Raw genomic sequence first — 22,296 nt, forward strand, 5'->3', positions numbered from 1 at the left:
TAATATCTGCAAATCTTGAACTCCCAATTTGTCCCTCCCTCCTCCCTTTCCCCCCGGTAACCATAAGTTTGCATTCTGTCTGAGTCTATTTCTGTTTTGTAAAAAAGTTCATTTGTCTTTTTTTTTAAGATTCCACATATGAGTGATATCATATGGTATTTTTCTTTCTCTTTCTGGCTTACTTAGCTTAGAATGACATTCTCCAGGTCCATCCATGTTGCTGCGAGTGGCATTATTTTATTTATTTATTTTTTTATGGTGGAGTAGTGTTCCATTGTATAAATATACCACAACTTCTTTCTCCAGTCATCTGTCTACAGACATTTAGGTTATTTCCATGCCTTGGCTATTCTAAATAGTGCTGCTATGAACATTGGGGTGTATGTATCTTTTAGAGTTTCCTCTGTATATATGCCCAGGAGTTGGATTGCTGTATCATATGGTAAATCTATTTTTAGTTTTTTGAGGAATCTCCATACTGTTTTCCATAATGGCTGCACTAAACTACATTCTCACCAACAGTTTAGGAGGGTTCCCTTTTCTCCACAGCCTCCCCAGCATTTATCGTTTGTGGAATTTTGAATGATAGCCATTCTGACTGGTGTGAGGTGATACCTCATTGTAGTTTTGATTTGCATTTCTCTGATAATTAGAGATATTGAGCATCTTTTTCATGTGCCTATTGACCATTTGTATGTCTTTATAGGAGAATTGCTTGTTTAGGTCTTCTACCTGTTTTTGGATTGGATTGTTTTTTGTTTTTTGTTTTGTTATTAAACTGTATGAGCTGTTTATATATTCTGGAAATTAAGCCCTTGTCAGTTGCATCATTTGCAAATATTTTCTTCTATTCCATAGGTTGTCTTTTTGTTTTGCTTATAGCTTCCTTTGCTGTGCAAAAGCTTGTAAGTTTAATTAGGCCCCACTTGTTTATTTTTGTTTTTATTTCCATTGCCTGGGTAGACTGCCCTAGGAGAACATTGCTAAAATTTATGCAGAAAATGTTTTGCCTATGTTTTCTTCTAGGGGGTTTATAGTGTCTTGTCTTATGTTTAAGTCTTTAAGGCATTTTGAGTATATTTTTGTGTATGCTGTGTGAAATGTATTTCTTACTGTGAGTGACAATCAAAAAATTTGAAAGCCACTGCCCACACCAGTCACATTAGGCTGGCAGCTTGTCTCCAATCTTGCTTTGTACTGCTTTTAGGCCCACTGTTCCCTCAGCTAGGAATTCTCCTTTCTCTCTGTCTACTGAAATCCTTTAGGACCCTAATAAGAGAGCACCTCCTCCCTTAAGTGTTCCCCACTTTCCCTCATATGTGATCCTGAATGACGGTCTCATACCTTTCTTATACTAGTCAAAACAGTCTACCTTGTACTGTAGCTTTGTCTGTACAATGAGTTCTTAGACAGAGTACCTGGAGGGCAGGGCTGTTTCTTACCCATCCTTGGGTCCTTCAGAGGCCTAGAAGTATAGTGAACCCGGTTGATGCTCAATAAATGTCTGCCCAACTGAGTATTTTCTATATCTCCCTCCAGGAACATCTTCTGTGTTCTTTCTCCTATTTTCTTGACCATAGTTCTCAGCAGGTGTAGTAAGATTTGTGCCCTGGGACCAGTATTATCTACAGTGGTGGTTCTGAAAACCAGTCTGTCCTGAAAGTGTTCATCTTTCTTTAGGAGGAACAAGAGAAACATACTTTTTGTTTGCTTGTTTCATACATTTTAAAGATGTCCCCTTTATTTGAGAGTGTATCTCTCTTGTACTTTTGGTGTTAAGATGTATTTTTACGGAGCAATGCTGACGATAGTGAGAAAATAATAGTTGGTTTTCAGTGTGTGCCCTTACTGTCTTTACTTGGCAAAATAAAAAGTTGGCAATTCTATGTTCGTCTTTAAAAAGATCAAAATTAAAAATTTCTCGTTGCAAACTCCAAAAGCCTGGGAATCGACTGCCCTTTCTGGACTGGCTGAAGATAAGTTCATTTTCTTAAAGGCTAGATAAATTTATTGACATAGGGCTGGAGGAGGATTTCTTTTCTCAAGGGTTACCATTTATTGGTCAGCGCTCTTCCTCTGACGCTTCCATTCTCCCAAAGATGTTAATGACCCATCAAGTCCCTTGGATGGGAGAGTGTATCTCTGGCCCTTTAAATGGGGGCGTGGTGTAGCGGGGCGGACCGCCCAGTAGGGACACGCGTGAGAAGAGGAAAGCGGAAGCGTGGCCTCCAGGTAGGTACTACGCGTGCGTGAGGCTAGAGCAGGGGGCGGGGTCACGTGGGCCCGGGGTCCTGGGCTGGGACGGCTGCAGGCTCAGGTAACGAATGTCCCGAGAGCGGGCGAGCGGGATGGGGGCTGTGGTAGGGGGGCTGTACCCGGGACGGGAGGGTGGCATGCGCTGAGTCCCCGAGCTTCAGCCTTTTCCCCCGGCCAACAGTGGCGCGGCCTCGGAGCGGCTTATGGAACAGCCATTCACTGGCTGGCTGGACCCGGGCCCACTGGCCGGGCAGGATTGACTCGGACGGACGGGCGTCCTCTGTTTGGCCTGGAACCGGGTTAAGCAGTTTCCGCTTGTTCCAAACAAATGTGAGGCCGAGGTACAGGTGCACTCACTCCCCCTGATTAGGAGACTTGGAGGCGGGTGATCACGCCCCTCCCCAACGCGGAACAGGTGTGCAGCCCGCCTTTGGGGCCTGGGCACAGGTGTAGGTTCTTCCATCCCACGAGGACTGGGATGAGTGTGCTTCCTGAGTGTGAGGCTGAGGCTCAGATGCGGTGTCCATCTCTCTGGATTGGTTTGCACCCTGTGAGGCTCGTTCCAGTTTCTTTCTGCTTGCAAGGCGTGCCCCATAGTGAGGGGAGCAGGGTCGCGGGGGTCTCTAACGTTTGAGGGCATTCCTGTGTCCTGGTTAGTTCTCCAAGTGTGGTACCTGGGGGAAACAGAGCTGCCTGAAGTGTTTTTGAGTGTGCTTCAGAGGAGAGTAGAGTGGGATGAAGAAGTATCTGTGAGAGAGACTCCATGGCAGTGTGTTATCAGGAGCTTCTGGGGAGCCTTCTCCAAACAGGCAGTCTCCTTCATACCCTCCTAATATTAGGCTGATACTAGAATGTTGAGGAAGGCTGTGTCCTCTCCCACACGCTCCTTACCTGCTCAAACAAACAAAACAAACATGGATGTTAACTTGTGATACCAACTTTACTCCAGATGTCTGTGATTAGGAGGTGATTACATATCGTGTGTGTTTGAAGGATCTCTAAATGGGGATGAAGGATCTACGTACGTTTGTGTCAGATACAGGTTTGCTTATGGTTAAATTTAAGAAGAGTAGATGTTGAAGTCTCTGGCAATAGCTGGTATGTTCCATAGAATGCAGAATAAAGAGAAATGGGAGAAAAAATTCTGGTTGAACTATATTGGGCTTCATATGTCAATAGTATATTGATTATCTTTTATGCATTTCCTTTGTACCTGGACCAGCGTCAGCAGATGGATGTTTTCTGTCTTCTGGGATAGTGGGACATCTTGGTGATTTTTAACTGTATCCCACCCTTTCTTAGACATTTCAGCCATTGTGGCACCAAAATGTATGGGAATGAAAAGTAAGGCCTTTTGAACTTAATGAGGTATGCTTAACGTTTGATTTGTTTATACTTTCACAGAGTTTAGATAGCCTCTTCTCTTAACCCACAACTTCAGGTGTCATCTATATTATTTGTAAGAACACACTGTTCTATTTTTAAGTGAATCTTGAATTAATGTTTGAATTATCTTCATTCTCTATAACAGCTCTTGTGTTACATCAAGCTTAAGTACCCCAGTGAGAAGGGAAAACTCCTACTTCCAGTATTTACAAGTATCAGGGAAGGACACTTGTTGGCCAGACTAGATACAAGAATGTCATGTACTTACTCTTCTGGCAAAGCAGATAGGGTATTTGATTGGCAGCACCACTAAAATTACATGGTTGGAGTGGAAGAGGAGCAGTTTTCCAAAGGAAAGATGGTGATGGTGCTGGGATATTTTAACCAAAATCAGATTTGTCTTTTCCTCTGCAGTTAATGAAACTTCCTCTTGCTCTTTCAAAAAAATTTTTTTCTTGTTTTGTGACTCTATCTTCTCCTTGACCCCCGACTAAAACAAATTGAGGTGATGATTTAATTTACTGGGAGTTAAGATGGGTGATAAGGCCAACATTTACTCAGCCTACAACTGAGTAGAATCCTATCTTTTGAGCATTTAACTTGTAAGAATTCACCCATACCAGTTCGGTGAAGAAAGGAAAGCGAATATATTCCAGCCTACACGAGCCCCATGTGCTTCTTAGGAGGACTCCTCTGAGGTTGGGATTGGTCTTTGGAGAGAAATTCTTATAGTGTTGGAGACTTATTAGAAGCTGGAAAGAAGTAATGATTTTTCTCTCTCATTCATTGCATTTATTACCTCATACACATATTGATATAAAGCTGATGCATAATGCTAGGGTTAGTGCACAGTGTAGATATTTGGAAACTTCTTTTTGTTGTTTTGTATATTATGGTAGGAAGTTAGATTTTGCTTTTCTAGGACGGGGCTTCTAGAAGGCTGTGTCTGACAGTTCCTTCAAGTAACAGCACCATGCACAGGTAGGTCTCAGACACTCATCCTTTCCCCCACTTGTTAACATTTGCTATGTGTATACTTCCTAAGTTTTGAATGGTCACTCCTCTCATTTAGACATTTACTAAGAGAGGAGAAAGAGAAACAGAGAGGTTTGGGCTTTTTCATAGTGGCAGCTCTAAGCACTCTGGGCTGTATTTGCCTTCAGTGTGCCTATTTTTGGAAAGAAACTTGAGGGTCAAGTAAGCAGCTCATCCCAGTACATAGTAGCATTGCATCTAACACAGAGTCTGTTTCTGAAGTCTGTGAGTAGGTTGGAGTGAAAGTGAAACTTGTGTATCCTTGAAAAGTACCTTGGAAATTGAGTATCCTCAAAGTACCCTGGGAAGGAGTCCTGTTGGAGATTGACATATGATCTCTCAGGAAGTCTGACACAGCCAGTTTTTGCTCCATGTTGGGAACAGCATGCTGTTTGTTACTTTGAGCACAGGTGAAATGGATTACTTGTGTTTGAGGCATGTAAGAGCTGAGACTGACCGAAAGGTTGGAAGTTACCCATCTCTTCCCCCATGCACACGCTGAAGTGTATAGCTATTGAGTGGAATGGTATTCAGAGTCTCTGGCTCTGTGTGAATCATCTCTTTTTTTTATTTCTCTATTTGCTGAAGTTGAATTCCTGTATATTGAATGGACACATGATACCTTTTCACTATTTTCCTCTTAGTTTATAAGCTGAATTGATGTAAAAAAAATGAAATATTTGAAATTGTGGTGTTTTTGTCAAGTTATATACAAACAAGATAATCATTAAAAAAACAGTATTTGGGATTTAAAAAAGAAATCTCACCTAGATGCAAAGAATGAAATTTGCAAGGTGGGAGGCTTCTGGGGCAGGATGACTAACCGTATCTTACTTTGACCAGAACTGCTGTTTAAGGCCCTGGAAGCCAGTGATGCAGTGTTGTTTGGCTGCTTATGTAGGGAGGAAGGGAGGGACAGATGCATAGGTAGGTGGATGGATGGTTGGATGGATGGATGGATTGATGGGGTGATTAGCTACAAGATAATTAGGCACTGGGAATACAATGGTGAAGAAAGGCAGATATGGGCTTTGTTCTCCTGGAACTTGCATTGTAGTTGAGGGAAGGGAATGATGGTTCAGACACTGAAAAAGTGATTGCCATGTGATAAATGTAATAAAAGAAGAGAACAGTATTATAGGTGCCTGTTGACAGGCAACCTATTCTAGTTGAGCAGGGCAAAAAAGGATTTTCTGAGGAAACAGAGTTTTGGCTAATACCTAAAGGATGAATGTGATCAGCTGTAGTTAACAGGCCTGATTACATAAAGGTGGAACTCAGTTATAACTTAGTTTTTTATGGCATAGATTCCTGTATGCTGTGAGTCAGGTAATATCCTCTGAAGCTTAGCAATTACAGATAATAAAACTGATATATTTAATTTGCAACACACGTGTTATTGCTGCCTTCCAGTTCTTGTGTTGATCAGCAGATATTTATTGAATGTCCACATAGCTATGCAAGTCAATGAGCCTAGTGTTATGGGATATACAAAGATGCCTGGCCCCATTTTTATTGTACAGTTGGGGAGAAAAGATGTAGTTATATGCTAAGTTAACTAATGAATCAATGTGAGGAAAGTGCCAAGGCACCATTCTAAAGAAGATGTGCATTCTGGGTTCAGAGGATGCTTAGGGAAGGAAGCTCCCCAGAAGGATGGAAGGAAAGGAGGAGTTCAGATAAATGTAGAGTGAAAAGGAAGATGACCAAGCGTGAGCAGACATGGAGGGAAAGTGGAAGCTATTCTTGGAGGACTCTAAATACAAATAATAAGTTTGGTTGTAAAGGAACTATTGTCCTGCCCAGAATGGCTTGGAATTTGGAATTTTATCCTGTAGGCATTGGGAGATGTTAAAAATGAGTCCATTTACCAGAGAAAGATATTAGAAAACGAATAGAAGTTAATTCTACTACATCTTTCTTTACAAAACAAACCAGAAGATGACAAAACAAAGAAGTAGAAGAAGAGAAATACTAGGATTAGAAAGACCAGAAACATAGTTGGCATGTAAAATTGTTTCCATATCATGATTTTGTGATATCTTTCAGAGTATATAGTATATTAAAAAAAAACTTGGTTTGATTTCAGTGTGATGTGAAAAGTGTCTCATGTGACTCTTTTAGGAGGAAAAGCATGTCAGTGAATTAAATAGGATCCTGGAACTTGAGAATAGTGGGGAATGTCTGCCAAGGTAAAAAAAAACCAAAAAACCCCCAAATAACTGGTGGAAGAGTTCCACATTGTCCTGGCCTAACATAGGTCACATTCTAGAGTTCTTACGCAGTTGGACAGTATCCTCATGGGGTCATTGCTATTTATATAGTACACATCTGTTTTAATGGTCCTTGAATCATTGAATTCATTGACTGGGAATAATTAAGAGGGAGTAATCTTAGGAAGTATCAGGATATCAGGCGATCTTCAGTTGGAACTGTTAAATTATTAGTTTATCAGCTCTCAGAAATGGACAACATATTGGTTAATCATGATTCTGTAATATGCATTTTCTGTTAGATTAATCTAATTTATCAGGGAGAGACTAAGAAACCACTGGTGTAACCTAACATGTAGTCTGCAGGTACTCTCTGGCCTGGCATCCCTTTAAGAACCGTAACAACACTAGATCACAGGATGGTTGGATGAAAACTAGTTATAGAATTGTATCTCAAGAGGAAATTACCAGAGTTAATTGCTTTATACTCAGCACGTAAGTGATATCTGAAGACAGTAGCTGCATCAAGTGTGTAATATGAAGAGTCATGTATTAAGCATTTCATCATTGGTCTGCATAGTAGAATGAAGAGCTTGCTCAATAAATATTTGGGCAACACCAGGTAGCTATTTCAGAATATTGGCAATGTGGCCAGAAATAAATTAACTGAAGTTTGTTAGTATATTCGTTTCCTATTCCTGCTATAACAAATTACTACAAATTTAGTGGCTTAAAAAAAAGTACAGATTTATTATTCTATAGTTCTGTAGTACCCAAGTCCAGCACTGGTCTTGCTAGGCTAAAATCAAGCTGTGGCAGGGCTGGGACCCTTTGGAGGCTCTAGAAGAGAATCCATTTCCTTGTCTTTTGCAGCTTTTAGAGACTGCGTAAATGTTCAAAGCCTGCAACATAGCGCTTCTCTGACCCTGCTTCTTTTGTCACTTCTCTTTCTCTGACACTGTCTTCTGCCTTCTCTTCCACTTTAAAAAAGACTCTGGTGGTTACATTGGACTCATGTGGGTAATTCATGCTAATCTACTCAACTCAAGATCCTAACTTCTGCAAAGTTCCTTTTGCCATGTAAGGCAACACAGTCACAGGTTTTATGGATTAGGATGGGCATCTTTGGGTATGTGGTAGGTATTCTGCCTACCACAGGTAGATTCAGGCACAGCTCAGTTTCTAAAAAATTTACAGAAGCTTCTCCAGTGAACTCCCCTTTCCAAAAACAAAAAAAAATCTGAACATGGTGGCCTTTTGATTCAGTAGGTCTATTTGGGTTGGAAAAATTTGCTAACATAAAGAAAGAAATAACTGCTGGTAAGTGGCAAAAGAGGAAGTTGATGCAAAAAACATAATTTTAGAATGAGTAAATAGTATAATTAAACATTTTTATTAAGTCTCTCATGCTCTGCTGAGGCTTGTACTAGTGTTAGACAGACAAAACCCCTACCACTCAGGTGTTTAAGAAACTTCTGATGTGATATAAAAGTATATCCTTCTGGTAAGGTATCCTGATATTCTTAGCTCTAGCCAGACTTTTATAAAAGCACCAGATCTTGTTTCAAGATCTTTAACTTTAGAAGAATTTGGAAATCTTGAGGAAATTTTAAGTGATAATAGCTAATATTTCTTGAAAATCTGTTCTGTGTTCAGGCATTCTAAATGCTTTACAGTCACTATGTCATTTATTCCTCACAGTAACTGCAGAATAGATAGTTGCATTCCTAAGAGTCAGGATCCTCAATTTTAAGTGACCCTCCCCATCACCCAACTCAAAAAAAGAAAAATTGGGAAGATGGGAGAGTATGTGGGCTTATATAGCCAAAATATCGGAAGGCTGTGGCGAGAGCAAACATCATAGAAGACTGGAACCTGGGGCCTGAGTGATAATAGGACCCTCCTTCCTCCTCTTCTCTGGTTGTTTGTTGATTGCTTTCATTCTTGCCAGAGAATCTGTACCTACAGTTTAAATTCTGTCAGTAAAGGCAGATCTCTAGTGACAGATACATGGAAGGTGTTTAGTTGGTATGTGTTGAATAAGTGACCTTTTTTTTTTTTTGCAGAACAGGTTGGGTGGAAGGTGGGGGATACTGTTCAGACTTACTATTCATTGTTTAGAGAGCAGTGGAAATGGGTGTTCCTTACTGGTTCCATTTTAACGAATGCTGGTGAAGGACCCTGGCTATGTTGTACAGTCTCTATTACTAGGGGATTTTTGATTGGCAGCCTCCACAACAACCACATGATTTGAAGGAGCCTTTCCCAGAACAAGAGGTGATGCTCTGGGCAAACAGTACAAATGGCCACAATATTTCATCTTACAGATGTAGAAATAGAGGGGCTCAGAAAGGGTAGACAAATTGACCAAGGTCACAAATAGGAACTGGTTAAGTCCAGATTCAAATATGGTTTTAATTGACCCCGTGGCTTATGTTCTTTCTACTTTGCCACCACACATGAGCTCAGCCAGGAAGGATGGAAATGAAGTAGCCTGGCATGGCAGGATGATATTCTTCAGGGAATGCTTGGTTTCTTGGAACTTCTTCACTGTGGTACTGGTGTTCGCAGATACCGAGCTGTTCTGAGAACCGCTTATTAACTCCAGATAGAAGATATAAAAAGAGCCAGGTAAAAAATTGTTTTCCTTTCTGAGTTATTTTGGAGACACAAATGTGAAGAATGAAACCTTTTTCAGTTATTAAATTGTGTTTGTTTTTGTTTTGCTATGTGGTCTTTTCCACTATTTTTTTTTAAAGTATAAGAATAAAACTTAACAATCCTCAGGAACCGCTGAATGTGAATTTGTGCATGTTTGCAAACATTCCTTGACTAATTGAAATCATTTTTGCTAAGTGCTGCAAATAAGAGTGAACTTTATTAAAAAGTAACTTGTCATGAGCCAACTCAGTCTTCTTTGAAGAAACTTGTAAACACTAATATTTTTCCTGCCTTTGGCTCAGTGCAGAAGGAGAAGTACATTTAGTAGGCAGATTGGAAAGATACTTTCAAATGTTGCCAGACGCAGAGTGCCCTCAGTTATGTCTCCTAGGCATGTATCTGTTAGCATGTGTTTGCAGGACAGAGCCTTAGAGTCTATCTTCTGTAACATGTGAAAGAAATTAGTCTCTATTTGGTAATATACCAAATGTACTAGCTAGAAAAATTGGTTTCAGCTCTTGAAAAATCAGTCTTCATAAGACTATATTTCTTACACATAAATTCATTTTTTTGTAGTATGATAAAAATGAAATACTGAAGGAAGTGACATTCATTTTAAGTAGTACAAAAATGAGCCTAATTAGATAAAATTGTCAGTGAGTTTTGGGCATATTTCCTAAAGCACAATAACAGCAACTCATTTGCAAATCCCTTAAAAAAATTAATTCTTTCAGTGGCTCCATAGTTGTCAGCCTTTTTTTCAGCCCTCACTTCAGTAAGGAATAAGAGAAAGAGAAATTCGCATGGTGGGGAAGTCTGCTGACATGGTCATTGTGCCCCCTGCGGGTAGTATGTAGTTTGAAAAAGCTTCTTACTGACTTACTGCTGGTTGCTGGACACTGTAGAAACACCTAGTCTAGAAAGTTAAATGACTTTTGTTTTTGTTATCATTACTATGGCATTGTTTCTATTTTTGTATTTTTGTTTTATTCTAAACAGGCAGAGCTAAGTGATAGACTTTTTGAAGTTTGGTCACTTGTAGCCTAATTATAGCACAATCTAAAAATATTTAAGAGCAAATTAAATTGTTAAACTTATAATTTTTTTCTGAATATATTTTTAGTTTTCTAGAAATTTTGCATACAATTGTTTTCTGGATAATTTTCTAAGTAAACCAAATTACCTGTTTCTTTTTGATATAGTATTGTATCATTTAGAGATATGAAAGATACAAGAAATTTGCATACATTTCTTTTTCTTTAGTATTTCAGTTTTCCCTGAAAATGTTTGTTTCTTTTTAGCCGCCTTTCTAGAAATCTCTAGTCGGCTGTGGAATGATTTTATCCTGGTGCCATTTTGTCTCCCCTAATAGATGTGAACCTTTAGATTTGCTAGCATATTAAGTGACTAGCTATCCATTCTAGGCCCTCTGTGTCTACACTAAATTCCCTTAGAGATCTGTGGCCTTGTAGAGGCTGGATGCCAGTGACAAAAATGGTCTATATGCTTATGTTAAAGGAGACCTGGAGATCTACTCTGAGGATTGGGAATGTGAAGGAGGGGTTAATTATAGCTTTGGGAACCAGCTACCCTCATGTGCTCAGGTACATAAATCTAGTTGGTACCAGGTCTAATGGCTGAGCTTATCCCAGGTCTGTCACTATTACTAGACTTAGGACTTCGGCTGGTGGGCCACTTCCTAGACTCCTGAGTCAGATGTTCCTCCTTTGTGCTCCCATAGAAACCCTCCCCTCATAGCATACCCCATACCCTACTATTGATTTCTCTGCCTATAATTAGATGATTAAATGAAGAATCAGTTTCCACGAAAGTCTGACCCAGTAAGTCTTTGGAATGTCCAAATGAGGCAATCTAAACGATATGTATTTTTTCTTTTTTCAAAAGAGATCGTCATTCAGTTCATCATGATCTAAGGCCAAAAAACAAACCAAAAACTTGCTTGGATTGACTGAATACAGTTATTAAAAGTTAATATGGAAAATGAACCAGACCACGAAAATGTGGAACAAAGCCTCTGTGCCAAGACTGCTGATGAAGAACTGAATAAGTCCTTCAATCTAGAAGCTTCACTTTCAAAATTCTCTTACATAGATCTGGACAAGGAACTGGAGCTCAAAAATGACCTGGTAAAAATTCAGCTTTTGTCAAGTGATGTTTAACCAAAATGTTGGTTAGAGTATACTTTATGATCCAAAGATTCTAAATTTATCATTTTTGTGTGGATTAATAGGCATCTATATACAGTTTTATGAGATAGTATTACTCTTCATTTGTTGAGTTCATTATAGTTTATGAAACACTTCAATACATCTTCTCATTTGAGCTCCACAGCACTCTGATAATCCACTTTATAGGGGAAAAAAACTGAAGTGCAGCTATGTTAAGTGACTTCTCAATATCATACAGCTAGTGGTAGGTTTAGAATTCTTGTGCAATGATTCCCGCCCCCCCCCCAGTGATTTGATAGTGAATTAATAGTTTTTTGTGACCGTGGGAATATTCAATGACAAGTTGTTTGACCTAATCACCTCCCACCATAATTTATGAAATGACTAAGAAATGTTATCCCTTTGTATATTGCTTATGACTTATGTCTAAACTTAGAAAATTAGGACTTGCCATAAATATGCTGTTTGACTCGTTTAAGGAAGCAGATGCCAAAGCCTTTCAACGGAAGCTTTCTGGAAAAGGCTGTCAGGATGGTGCAGTCAGTGCATATTGGTCCTTGATAATCACTGAAAATAATTTCCTTTTGAGCTCTTATTATCATGGATTATTGAGTTTGTTTTCTGTGTGAAGAGTTTGGTGGTATGTTTGTCTCTTAATTGATAATGGTTCTAATCAGTTAAAACACCCTCATGATTATAAAAGGGAAAGCACCATTATGTGAGCATTAATTTCTTCTCTCTTCTTAGATTGATGATAAGGAGTTTGATATTCCTCAAGTTGATACTCCTCCAACACTGGAAAGCATACTCAATGAAGTAAGTATGTGTTAATGATCACTATCATTTTATGGCATTTATTTTAATACTTCTGGGTTATAGTGTATTTATCTAGATCTGTATTGTATAATATGGAAGCTACTAATCACATGTGGCAATTTCAATTTAAATTGATGACTGTTAAGTAAAAATGGAAAATTCAGTTGCTGAGTTGTACAAGGCACACTTAATGGGGTCAGTAGCCACTTGAAGTGGCTACTCCAGTGGACAGCATAGACGCAGAATGTTTCCATCGTGCAGAAAGTTCTGTTGGACAGTGCTGATCTAGACTGTGAGCTTCTCAAGGGCAGTAGCCATGTCTTCATCTCTGTGCCCAGTACAATGCCTCATACTTGGTATATTTAAAGAAATGTTTTATTAAATGAGTTGAAATACTAAATTCATGTCACTTTTCAGGTTTATATTATGTTTTGATAATGTTATCTCTACTAGTCATCCTCTGTTACTAAAAAGCACCTGCAGCCTTGAAATACACTTCATCACCTTTCCATAGAAAGAAAACGAAACCTTCCTAGTTTATCTTTTGAATATCATCTTTCTTGAAAAGTTTTTTGGAGTTTTGAAATGATGTTATTTTCTGAATTAGCAGATCACAAAGGCTTTATAAAGGAACTTTGTAAAGTATGCCAGTTTTTTTGTACTCTGTATCTGCTGACAGTTCTTCAGCTCAGTCTTCTTGATCTTATAAAAACTTGCGTTAGGACTCCTATTGGAGGTTTTAGCTTCTAATTTGAGAAAGATTTTTTTTTAATATGTAAGTATTTCAGATCCGTAGTTGTGTTTTCTAAAAGCTAGTGATACAAAGTTTCCTCAACAAAAATACCCACTGACCCCATAGGTGTGAGTGAGTTGGTCCCTGGTCTTTGTTGCTTCTTCATCTATATTTCTAGGGTTATATTTTTTATTTTTCTTATATGACTTTTATTTCTTTTTTTAAACATCAGCTTGAAGTTGCTGTTACTTTGAATATATTTTAACTTCAGAAACAGTATGTATGATCTGTGTTAACAAGACTTAAGCATTTTGAATTTTGACAAAGAAGGCTTTGGTCAATGAAAGAATATCCTTTTACAGCGATTTATTTATTGCTTTCTAATATAGAGGAAATTTTTCATTTAGAGATGAAGAGATTAATTTTAGTCAGTTTTGATAACATGGTCTTAGTCACATTCTCCTTTTAGTTACTAAGTGAGAAATACAAATGATCTTAGAGGACTGTGTACAAAACCCTATTTGTACATATTTATGTAATAATGGCAAAGAAAATATTGCTCATGTAAGTGAGACTGTAGTTCATAATAAGGGAAAACTGTCTTTGCAAATTTTTCCTATCTGCTAGTGACAGTAAGTACAGTCATAGTGGTTTACTGAGGAGATAATATTGTTATCATCCTGAGTAGTAATTTGGGTGCCGTGTGTATTTGGGTCCTAGTGTTAGATACTGGGATTATAAAGTGCTCCATGATCGTCTTTGACTTTGAGAGAGGAATAGGACTGGAAATTGGCCAGCTTTCACACACCGGGGAGCTAGGGAGGTAGACAAGTGAGAGTAAAAATAATTTAAGTTGTAGAACATTATGAAAACTATAAGACGGAAGAAGTATTAAAGAAAATGATTTTTTTAAAAAAGGGCAGTAGAAAGTATAAATACTTACTCCAGGATATGTGGGTGCGTATGGTCTGTCATGTTCATTAGTAGCAACCTGAAGAGACCCTTGGGAGAAATGGACATCCAGATTATTTCGCAGAAAGTTAGAGATTGCTGAGACACACTAAATCTCAGAACTTGGGGAATGAAATAATGTTACTAGGCCTTGTCATCCTTTGCCACTAATGAGGTTTTTAATTTTGAAATTTCATTTTCTAATCATATTCATTACTTCATATTTTTTTTAACATTTTTTATTGATTTATAATCATTTTACAATGTGTCAAATTCCAGTGTTCAGCACAATTTTTCAGTCATTCATGGACATGTACACACTCATTGTCACATTTTTTCTGAGTTATCATAACATTTTGTGTATATTTCCCTGTGCTATACAGTGTAATCTTGTTTATCTATTCTCCAATTTTGAAATCCCAGTCTATCCCTTCCCACCCTCCACCCCGCTGGCAACCACAAGTCTGTATTCTCTGTCTGTGAGTCTATTTCTGTCCTATATTTACACTTTGTTTTTGTTTGTTTGTTTGTTTGTTTTTGTTTTTTAGATTCCACATATGAGAGATCTCATATGGTATTTTTCTTTCTCTTTCTGGCTTACTTCACTTAGAATGACATTCTTCAGGAGCATCCATGTTGCTGCAAATGGCATTATGTTGTCGGTTTTTATGGCTGAGTAGTATTCCATTGTATAAATATACCACATCTTCTTTATCCAGTCACCTGTTGATGGATATTTAGGCTGTTTCCATGTTTTGGCTATTGTAAATAGTGCTGCTATGAACATTGGGGTGCAGGTGTCATCCTGAAGTAGATTTCCTTCTGGATACAAGCCCAGGAGTGGAATTCCTGGGTCATATGGTAAGTCTATTCCTAGTCTTTTGAGGAATCTCCACACTGTTTTCCATAGTGGCTGCACCAAACTGCATTTCCACCAGCAGTGTAGGAGGGTTCCCCTTTCTCCACAGCCTCTCCAGCATTTGTCATTTGTGGATTTTTGAATGACGGCCATTCTGTCTGGTGTAAGGTGATACCTCATTGTGTTTTGATTTGCATTTCTCTGATAATTAGTGATATTGAGCATTTTTTCATGTGCTTTTTGATCATTTGTATGTCTTCCTTGGAGAATTGCTTGTTTAGGTCTTCTGCCCATTTTTGGATTGGGTTGTTTATTTTTTTCTTATTGAGTCGTATGGGCTGCTTATATATTCTGGAGATCAAGTCTTTGTCGGTTTCACTTGCAAGAATTTTCTCCCATTCCATAGGTTGTCTTCTTGTTTTACTTCTTGTTTCCTTTGCTGTGCAGAAGCTTGTAAGTTTCATTAGGTCCCATTTGTTTATTCTTGCTTTTATTTCTTCTAGGAGAAATTTTTGAAATGTATGTCAGATAATGTTTTGCCTATGTTTTCCTCTAGGAGGTTTATTGTATCTTGCCTTATGTTTAAGTCTTTAATCCATTTTGAGTTTATTTTTGTATATGATGTAAGGGAGTGTTCTAGCTTCATTGTTTTACATGCTGCTGTCCAGTTTTCCCAACACCATTTGCTGAAGAGACTGTCTTTATTCCATTGTATATTCTTGCCTCCTTTGTCGAAGATGAGTTGACCAAAAGTTTGTGGGTTCATTTCTGGGCTCATTACTTCATCTTTTGACTCCTGCTGCATTTCTAGAATGGACTCCTCTCTTTCCTTGACATTGCAATAGTCTTCTCACTGGTTCTTAATAGTCTCCCTGCCTCAGTTTCCCCCCGTCCTCATCTATCTTCATACTGCCCCATCCATCTTTCTAAAACATGAGTCTCATCATGTATGTCCATTTCTTAAAAGATCTCAGTTGCCTTCCCACTGCATGCTGTATATAGTACACTAGCTTATTAAGTAAACGAGTACTGATTATGGGTCAGGCATTGTACCAGGCACTCGGGATACACTGGTGGACAAGGTAGACATGGGTCCTCCTGTCACCTAGTATAGTGAAATATAAGGATTTTTATGGTTTGGATCCCAGCTTATCTTTCTAGGATCACCTCCAGCTCCTATACTCCAGTCATTTTGGACTACTTCCTTTTTCATGGGCAAAACCCATGTTATGAAGTCACTGTGTTTGCACATGCTGTTTTCAGCCCAGAATGCCTTTCTTCTGTCAAATGCCTTTTTTTTTAATGATTTTTTTCCCTCTTTTTTCTTTGTGAGGGGTAGGTAATTGGGTTTATTTATTTATATTTGGAGGAGGTACTGGGGATTGAATCCAGGACCTCGTGCATGCTAATCATGCGCTCTGCCGCTTGAGCTATACACTCCCCCACAGAATGCCTCTCTTCTGTCTGCTTGTCATACTTCTCAGGGTATACTCTTTATAGTCAGGTGGTATTTATTTTCTTCCAGTTGGCCGTTGGCTGTCAGTTAACTAGTAAAGCATCTATACAGGTTTGAATTTTAGAACTGTTTGGCAGCTAACAACAATCTGCATAACTACTCCTGCTTTTTCCTTCTACAAGAAAGAAATTTTTGGAGTCAGCTCTTTGTAGAGAGAGATGTCCAAAGTTGAAGTTTAATTCTGTACTATGACTCTCTGGTCAATAACAATGCATGGAAAAGAGGTGAAAAGCAAAATAAGCATGAGTGTTTTGGAGAACTCCATTAACACCTATCTGGCTTCTCTCATAGAGCATTTGGGATTCTGAATTTATTGATCCTTGTTCTAATTTAGACTGATGATGAAGATGAATCTTTTGTTCTTGAAGATCCTACATTGTTAAACATCGATGCTATTGATTCTCACTCCTATGATACTTCGTCTGTGGCAAGCTCAGATAGTGGTGACAGGACCAACTTAAAAAGGTAAGTATTCATTTAAGTCACACTTGCATATGGCTAAAATATTTGATAATTTAAAATGTACATATTCCTTTGTAGTACAGTGTGGTCTGCTAAAGCCCTGCATAGGAAGTAGAGGGCCCACTTGAGTGGAAATCATCTGCTTGTTAGACCCTGAAGATGTTGGCACAGTTGAGGGGAGAGGATAAAAAGGTGGATGCCATGACCACTGTCTCCTGCCCCCCCAGTAGGAAGCCATACAACAGGCAGGACTCCCAGAGCACACAAATCAAACCACAGGGTGTGTGGTGGAAACGTGGAGCTGGTCTGCCTCACCACCCTGCTGCTCCCTCCGCACCCCCCCCCCCCCCGCTTCCTCCCACTCTCTAAGGATATCTCCAGGGTTTCTTCATTCCCTTGGAATGGGTTCAGAGGAGAGTCAAAAAGATGATTAAAGATTTGGGAAAAGGACTTCTAACCCTAAATAACTTCATTTTGGCTGCTTTTCACCTTCCAGATTCTTAGCACATGAAAAGGAAAGAGAAGTGGAGGAAGCATAATGTAAATACTTTATTGAATTCATGTGTAACTTTAATGTTGATAAGTTGTTGGTGTATTTTTCCTCGGTTCTTAAATTTTGCCTTTGTCAGTGCTGTCTTCTTTAGGTTGTCAACTCTTTTGGGATAGGGGCCATGACTGGGCATATTAACTTGTTCACCACTTTCTCCTACAAATAGATAGCTTAAATTGTTTCAGCTTTATTGAGATATAATTGACATATAGTATTGTATAGATTTAAGGTGTACAATGTGATTCTTTGATGTATGTATATATTGTGAAATGATTACCACAATAAGGTTAGTTAACACCTTTATCACCTCGCATAATTATCATTTCTTTCTGCAGCAAGAACATCTAAGATCTACTCTCTTAGCAATTTTCAAGTGTATAAATAACACAGTGTTGTTAGCTATAGTCACCGTGCTGTACATTAGATCCCCAGAACTTATTTTAAAACTGGAAGTTTGTACCCTTTGACCAACATCTCTGTATTTCCCCTGCTCCCCAGCCCCTGGCTACCACTATTCTACTCTGTTTCTGTGAGTTTGGCTTTTTAAAGTTCCACATATAAGTGAAATCGTACAGTATTTGTCTTCTGCAATCTGACATTTCATATAGCATAACACTCTTAAGGTCCATCGGTGTTGTTGCAAATGGCAAGATTTCCTTCTTTCTCATGGCTAAATGATATCCCTTTGTATGTGTGTGTGTGTGTGTGTATACACATGTAACACATCTTCTTTATCCATTCATCTGTAGATGGACATTTAACTTGGGTTGTTTCCATATCTTGCCTATGTCAAATTATGCCACAATGAACATGCAAGTGCAGATACCTCTTTGAGATAGTGATTTTATTTCCTTTGGATGCATAACCCAGAAGTGGGATTGCTGGATCATATGGTAGTTCTATTTTTAATTTTTTCAGGGACCTCCATACTGTTTTCCATAGAGGCTACACCAATTTACATTCCTACCAGCAGTGCACCAGGATTCCCTTTTCTCTGTATCCTCACCAATACTTACTCTTTTGTCTTTTTGATAATGGCTATACTAATGGGTATGAGGTGATATCTCTTCGTGGTTTTGATTTGCGTTTCCTGATGATTACTGATGTTGAATACCTTTTTATGTACCTGTTGGCCACCTGTATGTCTTCTTTGAAAAAATGTCTGTGTAGGTACTCTTACTTTTTTTTTTTTTTTTACTCAGGTTGTTTTTTGCTATTGAGTTATAAGAGTTCTTTATATATTTCAGATTTTAACCCCTTATCAGGTGGATGGTTTGCAGATATTTTTTCCTATTCTGTAGGTTGCCTTTTCATTTTTTAATTTTTTTCCTTTCTTCTTTTTCTTTTCTTCTCTTTTGTTTCTTTCCTTTCCTTTCTTTCCTTCTTTCGTTTCCTTTCCTTTCTTTCTTTCTTTTCTTTCTTTCTTTCTGTTAATGGAGGTACTGCGATTGAACCCAGGACCTTGTGCATGCTAACTAAGTACATGCTATACCAATGGGTTGTACCCCTCAACCCCTGATTATTTCTTCAGCTTTGCAAAAGCTTTTCAGTTTGATGTAGTCTCATTAATAGGTATTTATTTGCTTTTGCTGCTTGTGCTTTTGGTGTCATACATAACCAAAACATTGTTACCAATATCAGTGTCAAGGAGTTTTCCACTGTTTTCTTCTAGGTGTTTTATGTTTAAATCTTCAATCCTTTTAATCTTTTATCAGTGGTGTAAGATAGGAGTACAATTTCATTCTTCTGTGTGTGATTATCAGGTTTTCCTGGCACCATTATTGGAGAGAATATTCTTTCCTTTTTGAGTATTCTTGGTTCCTTTGTCGAATATCAGTTGACTGTGTATGCGGATGGTTATTTCTGGGCTCTCAAATCTGTTCATTGGTCGATGTGTCTTTTTTAAAGCAGTATCATACTATTTGATTACTGTAGCTTGTAATAAAGTTTGAATGTGTGATGCCTCCAGGCTTGTTTTTCTTACTCAAGATTGCTTTGGCTGATTGGGGCCAGTTGTGTTTCTATAAACTAACAACGAAATACCTGAAAAAGTAATAAAAATCTCATTTACAAAAGCATCAAAAACAACAAAATACTTAGGAATAAGCTTAGGAACAAGGAGGTGAAAGAGCTATACACTGCAAATTATAAGACATTGATGAATGAAATTAAAGAAGACAGAATAAATGGAAAGATACCCCATGTTCGTGGGTTAATATTAAAATGTTCATGCTACCTGTAGCCATTTATAGACTCAGTGCAATCTCTATCAAAATCTCAATGGCACTTTCCACAGAAATAGGAAAAACAATCCCAAAATTTGTCGGAACTACAATAACTTAAATATTTTTGATGATCTAGTCACTGCCTGCTGAAGAGATACGGTATCTTCTTTTTGCCTACACAATAATGTCAGAACTCCTTTGCATGACATCAGTCTGAACCTCCTCACCATTTTGAACTAATCTCAGCACTCCCACTGCTCTCTTTCCAGTCCATGCCTTTTGTGTACTCACATTCTCCCCACACACTGTGCACCATTACATCTTCATATTTCTGCTTTTGCTTTTTTGTTGTGTGACAGATTCCTAGTTTTCTATCAAGGCCAGATCAGATGCCTTCTCTTTCCTATAGTTGTCCCTGATATCCCCCTAACAAACAGGATTAAGCTCTTTATTTCATTCCTATGGTGCTTTATTTGTTTCTTTTCTAACATTTATCTTTTAAGAGTGAATTACTTATTAGTCTCTCTAGCTAAGCTATGAAGTCCTTGAGAGTAGGAACGTTGAGTATTTTGTGAGTTTCTTATTTTTGTATCCCCAGAGCATACTTTTAGTTCCATAGAGTAGGTGCTCAATGTTTGGTAAGAGTTTAAAATTATTTTTCATACAGTGATGAATAGGGTTAGTGAAAGGAGCTGTCAGTAGGAGCAGCAGAAAATGAGTAATGAGTAGGGAATTTGAGGCGGTTGGCTGGAGAATGAGAGGATGGTTATGGGCAAGAAAGAAGGCAAAGGTGGAAAGCAGGTAGAGGTAATATAGACGTGTAAGCAGGAGTGCTCTAAGGGCAACCTCTGATGAGTAGCAGAACCTCTTGTTGTATTACTTAAGGTGAGCAAGAAACAGCTGAATCCCAGTGAAAAAGGAATGGTGGCCTTATTCATTTTCCTGCTCGTGCTTCTTTGAGGTTCAAGGTGGACTTAGTGCAACATCTTAATGTGTGACTGTTAGACTATACCTCTTCACAAAATGGAGCTAACAAATTACATAGTGTTGTTTTCTGCTTTGTTTTAATTTTTTTCTTATTTCAAAGCTTTAAAGACTCTGCCTCTTCTTTCTTTTTTTTTTTTCCTGTCCTTAAATGTTTTTCTTTTTTTTTTTTAAAGGAAAAAGAAATTACCTGATTCTTTTTCACTCCATGGATCAGTTATGCGACATTCACTTTTAAAGGGAATTTCTGCTCAGATAGTGTCTGCAGCTGTAAGTATTTTGTTCTCATCCCCCAGTTTTATAACCTGCAATGGCATAATGAAGTAGGAATGAGCATAAAACAAAGCACAGCACTTCTCCTGACCTGAGGCTTAAGAAAAATAGAATCTGGCTTTCATGGGTTTTGTGTGATTATTTTTGACTCATAAGACATGGCTACACATCTTGACATAGAAATTAGTGCAGCCGTGAAATAAAGGTCTGCCCAGAGTCTCGGGTGTGCCTGAATGAAATATGGCAGTGAACCTAAAAGAAACACTATCTGCCTTTTCTTTAAATTCCTTTACAGTTTAGTTGCCATTTTGTGTATTTGGTTGGGGTAGAGTGCTTGTTTTTTTAGTCTTTTCTTATAGAGAAATGATTGATCAGAAACTTTTACAACTGAGTGATTTTTTAATAATTTACGAAAGTCTTTTCATGTACCTTATTTCATAAACTCTTACAACTTTGAAAATAGGGAAAGCCATATCCTATTTTACAAACGAGAAGACAGACTCAGAGAGGTGATATTACTTATCTTACACCATTGGGTTAGGAGATAAAGCAATTACTCAAAATTGGGGTTTTTGGCTCCAAGTCTAGTGCTTTTTTGTTGTGAAATGGGGGTGGCATTGGTGAATGTGGCCAGTATATAATGGCTGGAAGAGAATATCTGTGTTCTTTTGTGAAAATGACTTAGAGAGCTGGGTTAATGCAAAAATATTTAATAGTCCATCAAGACAATAGATACTGATGCTGTTACGTTTTATGAAATTTTCCTTTTGACTTCAAGGCATATAGTTTTATATAGTCTTTCCATTTTGGTTTTCTGAATTTGATACATAGATTCTGCAAATAATAATAGTAATACTGAGGATGATGATGACAGATTCCTGCCCCAGAAACTTCGATGTGTTTTTATGTCCTTTTCATGGAGTTTAATTGGTATTTTGCTTATTCAGTTTGGACAAAGTTTTGGTTTTTCGTGAGGGTGAGAGATTGATACAGAAGTGGCATCATGACAGCATAACCACATTGCAATTTTCAGGTTTATCAGAGAAAGCTCTTATTGCAGAAACCAAAAAAAAAAACCCCAAACAAACAAACAAAATAAAAAAGACCCCCCTAAAGAAAACAAAAAGCAAAAAACAAAAAAAATGAAAGAAAGAAAAAGCATTCTCTGTGGGCAATTGCTATGCCCT

General features: G+C 38.2%; 1 protein-coding gene across 3 annotated transcripts in view; it reads left to right on the top strand.

Moving 5' to 3' along the window:
• Positions 1-2,236: 2,236 nt before the first annotated feature.
• Positions 2,237-22,296, top strand: part of VPS8 (VPS8 subunit of CORVET complex) — a 223,960-nt gene continuing 203,900 nt past the window's right edge. Inside the window, exons 1-6 of one of the 3 annotated variants that reach the window (XM_072962166.1) lie at positions 2,254-2,317; positions 9,360-9,521; positions 11,457-11,698; positions 12,488-12,556; positions 16,950-17,080; positions 21,013-21,106. In XM_072962166.1, coding sequence (XP_072818267.1) covers positions 11,546-11,698; positions 12,488-12,556; positions 16,950-17,080; positions 21,013-21,106 — 447 coding nt within the window. In that variant the 5' untranslated portion in view covers positions 2,254-2,317; positions 9,360-9,521; positions 11,457-11,545. Of the gene's footprint in view, positions 2,318-9,354; positions 9,522-11,456; positions 11,699-12,487; positions 12,557-16,949; positions 17,081-21,012; positions 21,107-22,296 lie in introns of those variants that run through there. The other 2 variants (XM_006201017.4, XM_072962169.1) reach the window with 2 other exon arrangements.

The sequence above is a fragment of the Vicugna pacos genome, chromosome 1 (assembly GCF_048564905.1).
Source record: "Vicugna pacos chromosome 1, VicPac4, whole genome shotgun sequence".
NCBI classification, from domain to species: domain Eukaryota; kingdom Metazoa; phylum Chordata; class Mammalia; order Artiodactyla; family Camelidae; genus Vicugna; species Vicugna pacos.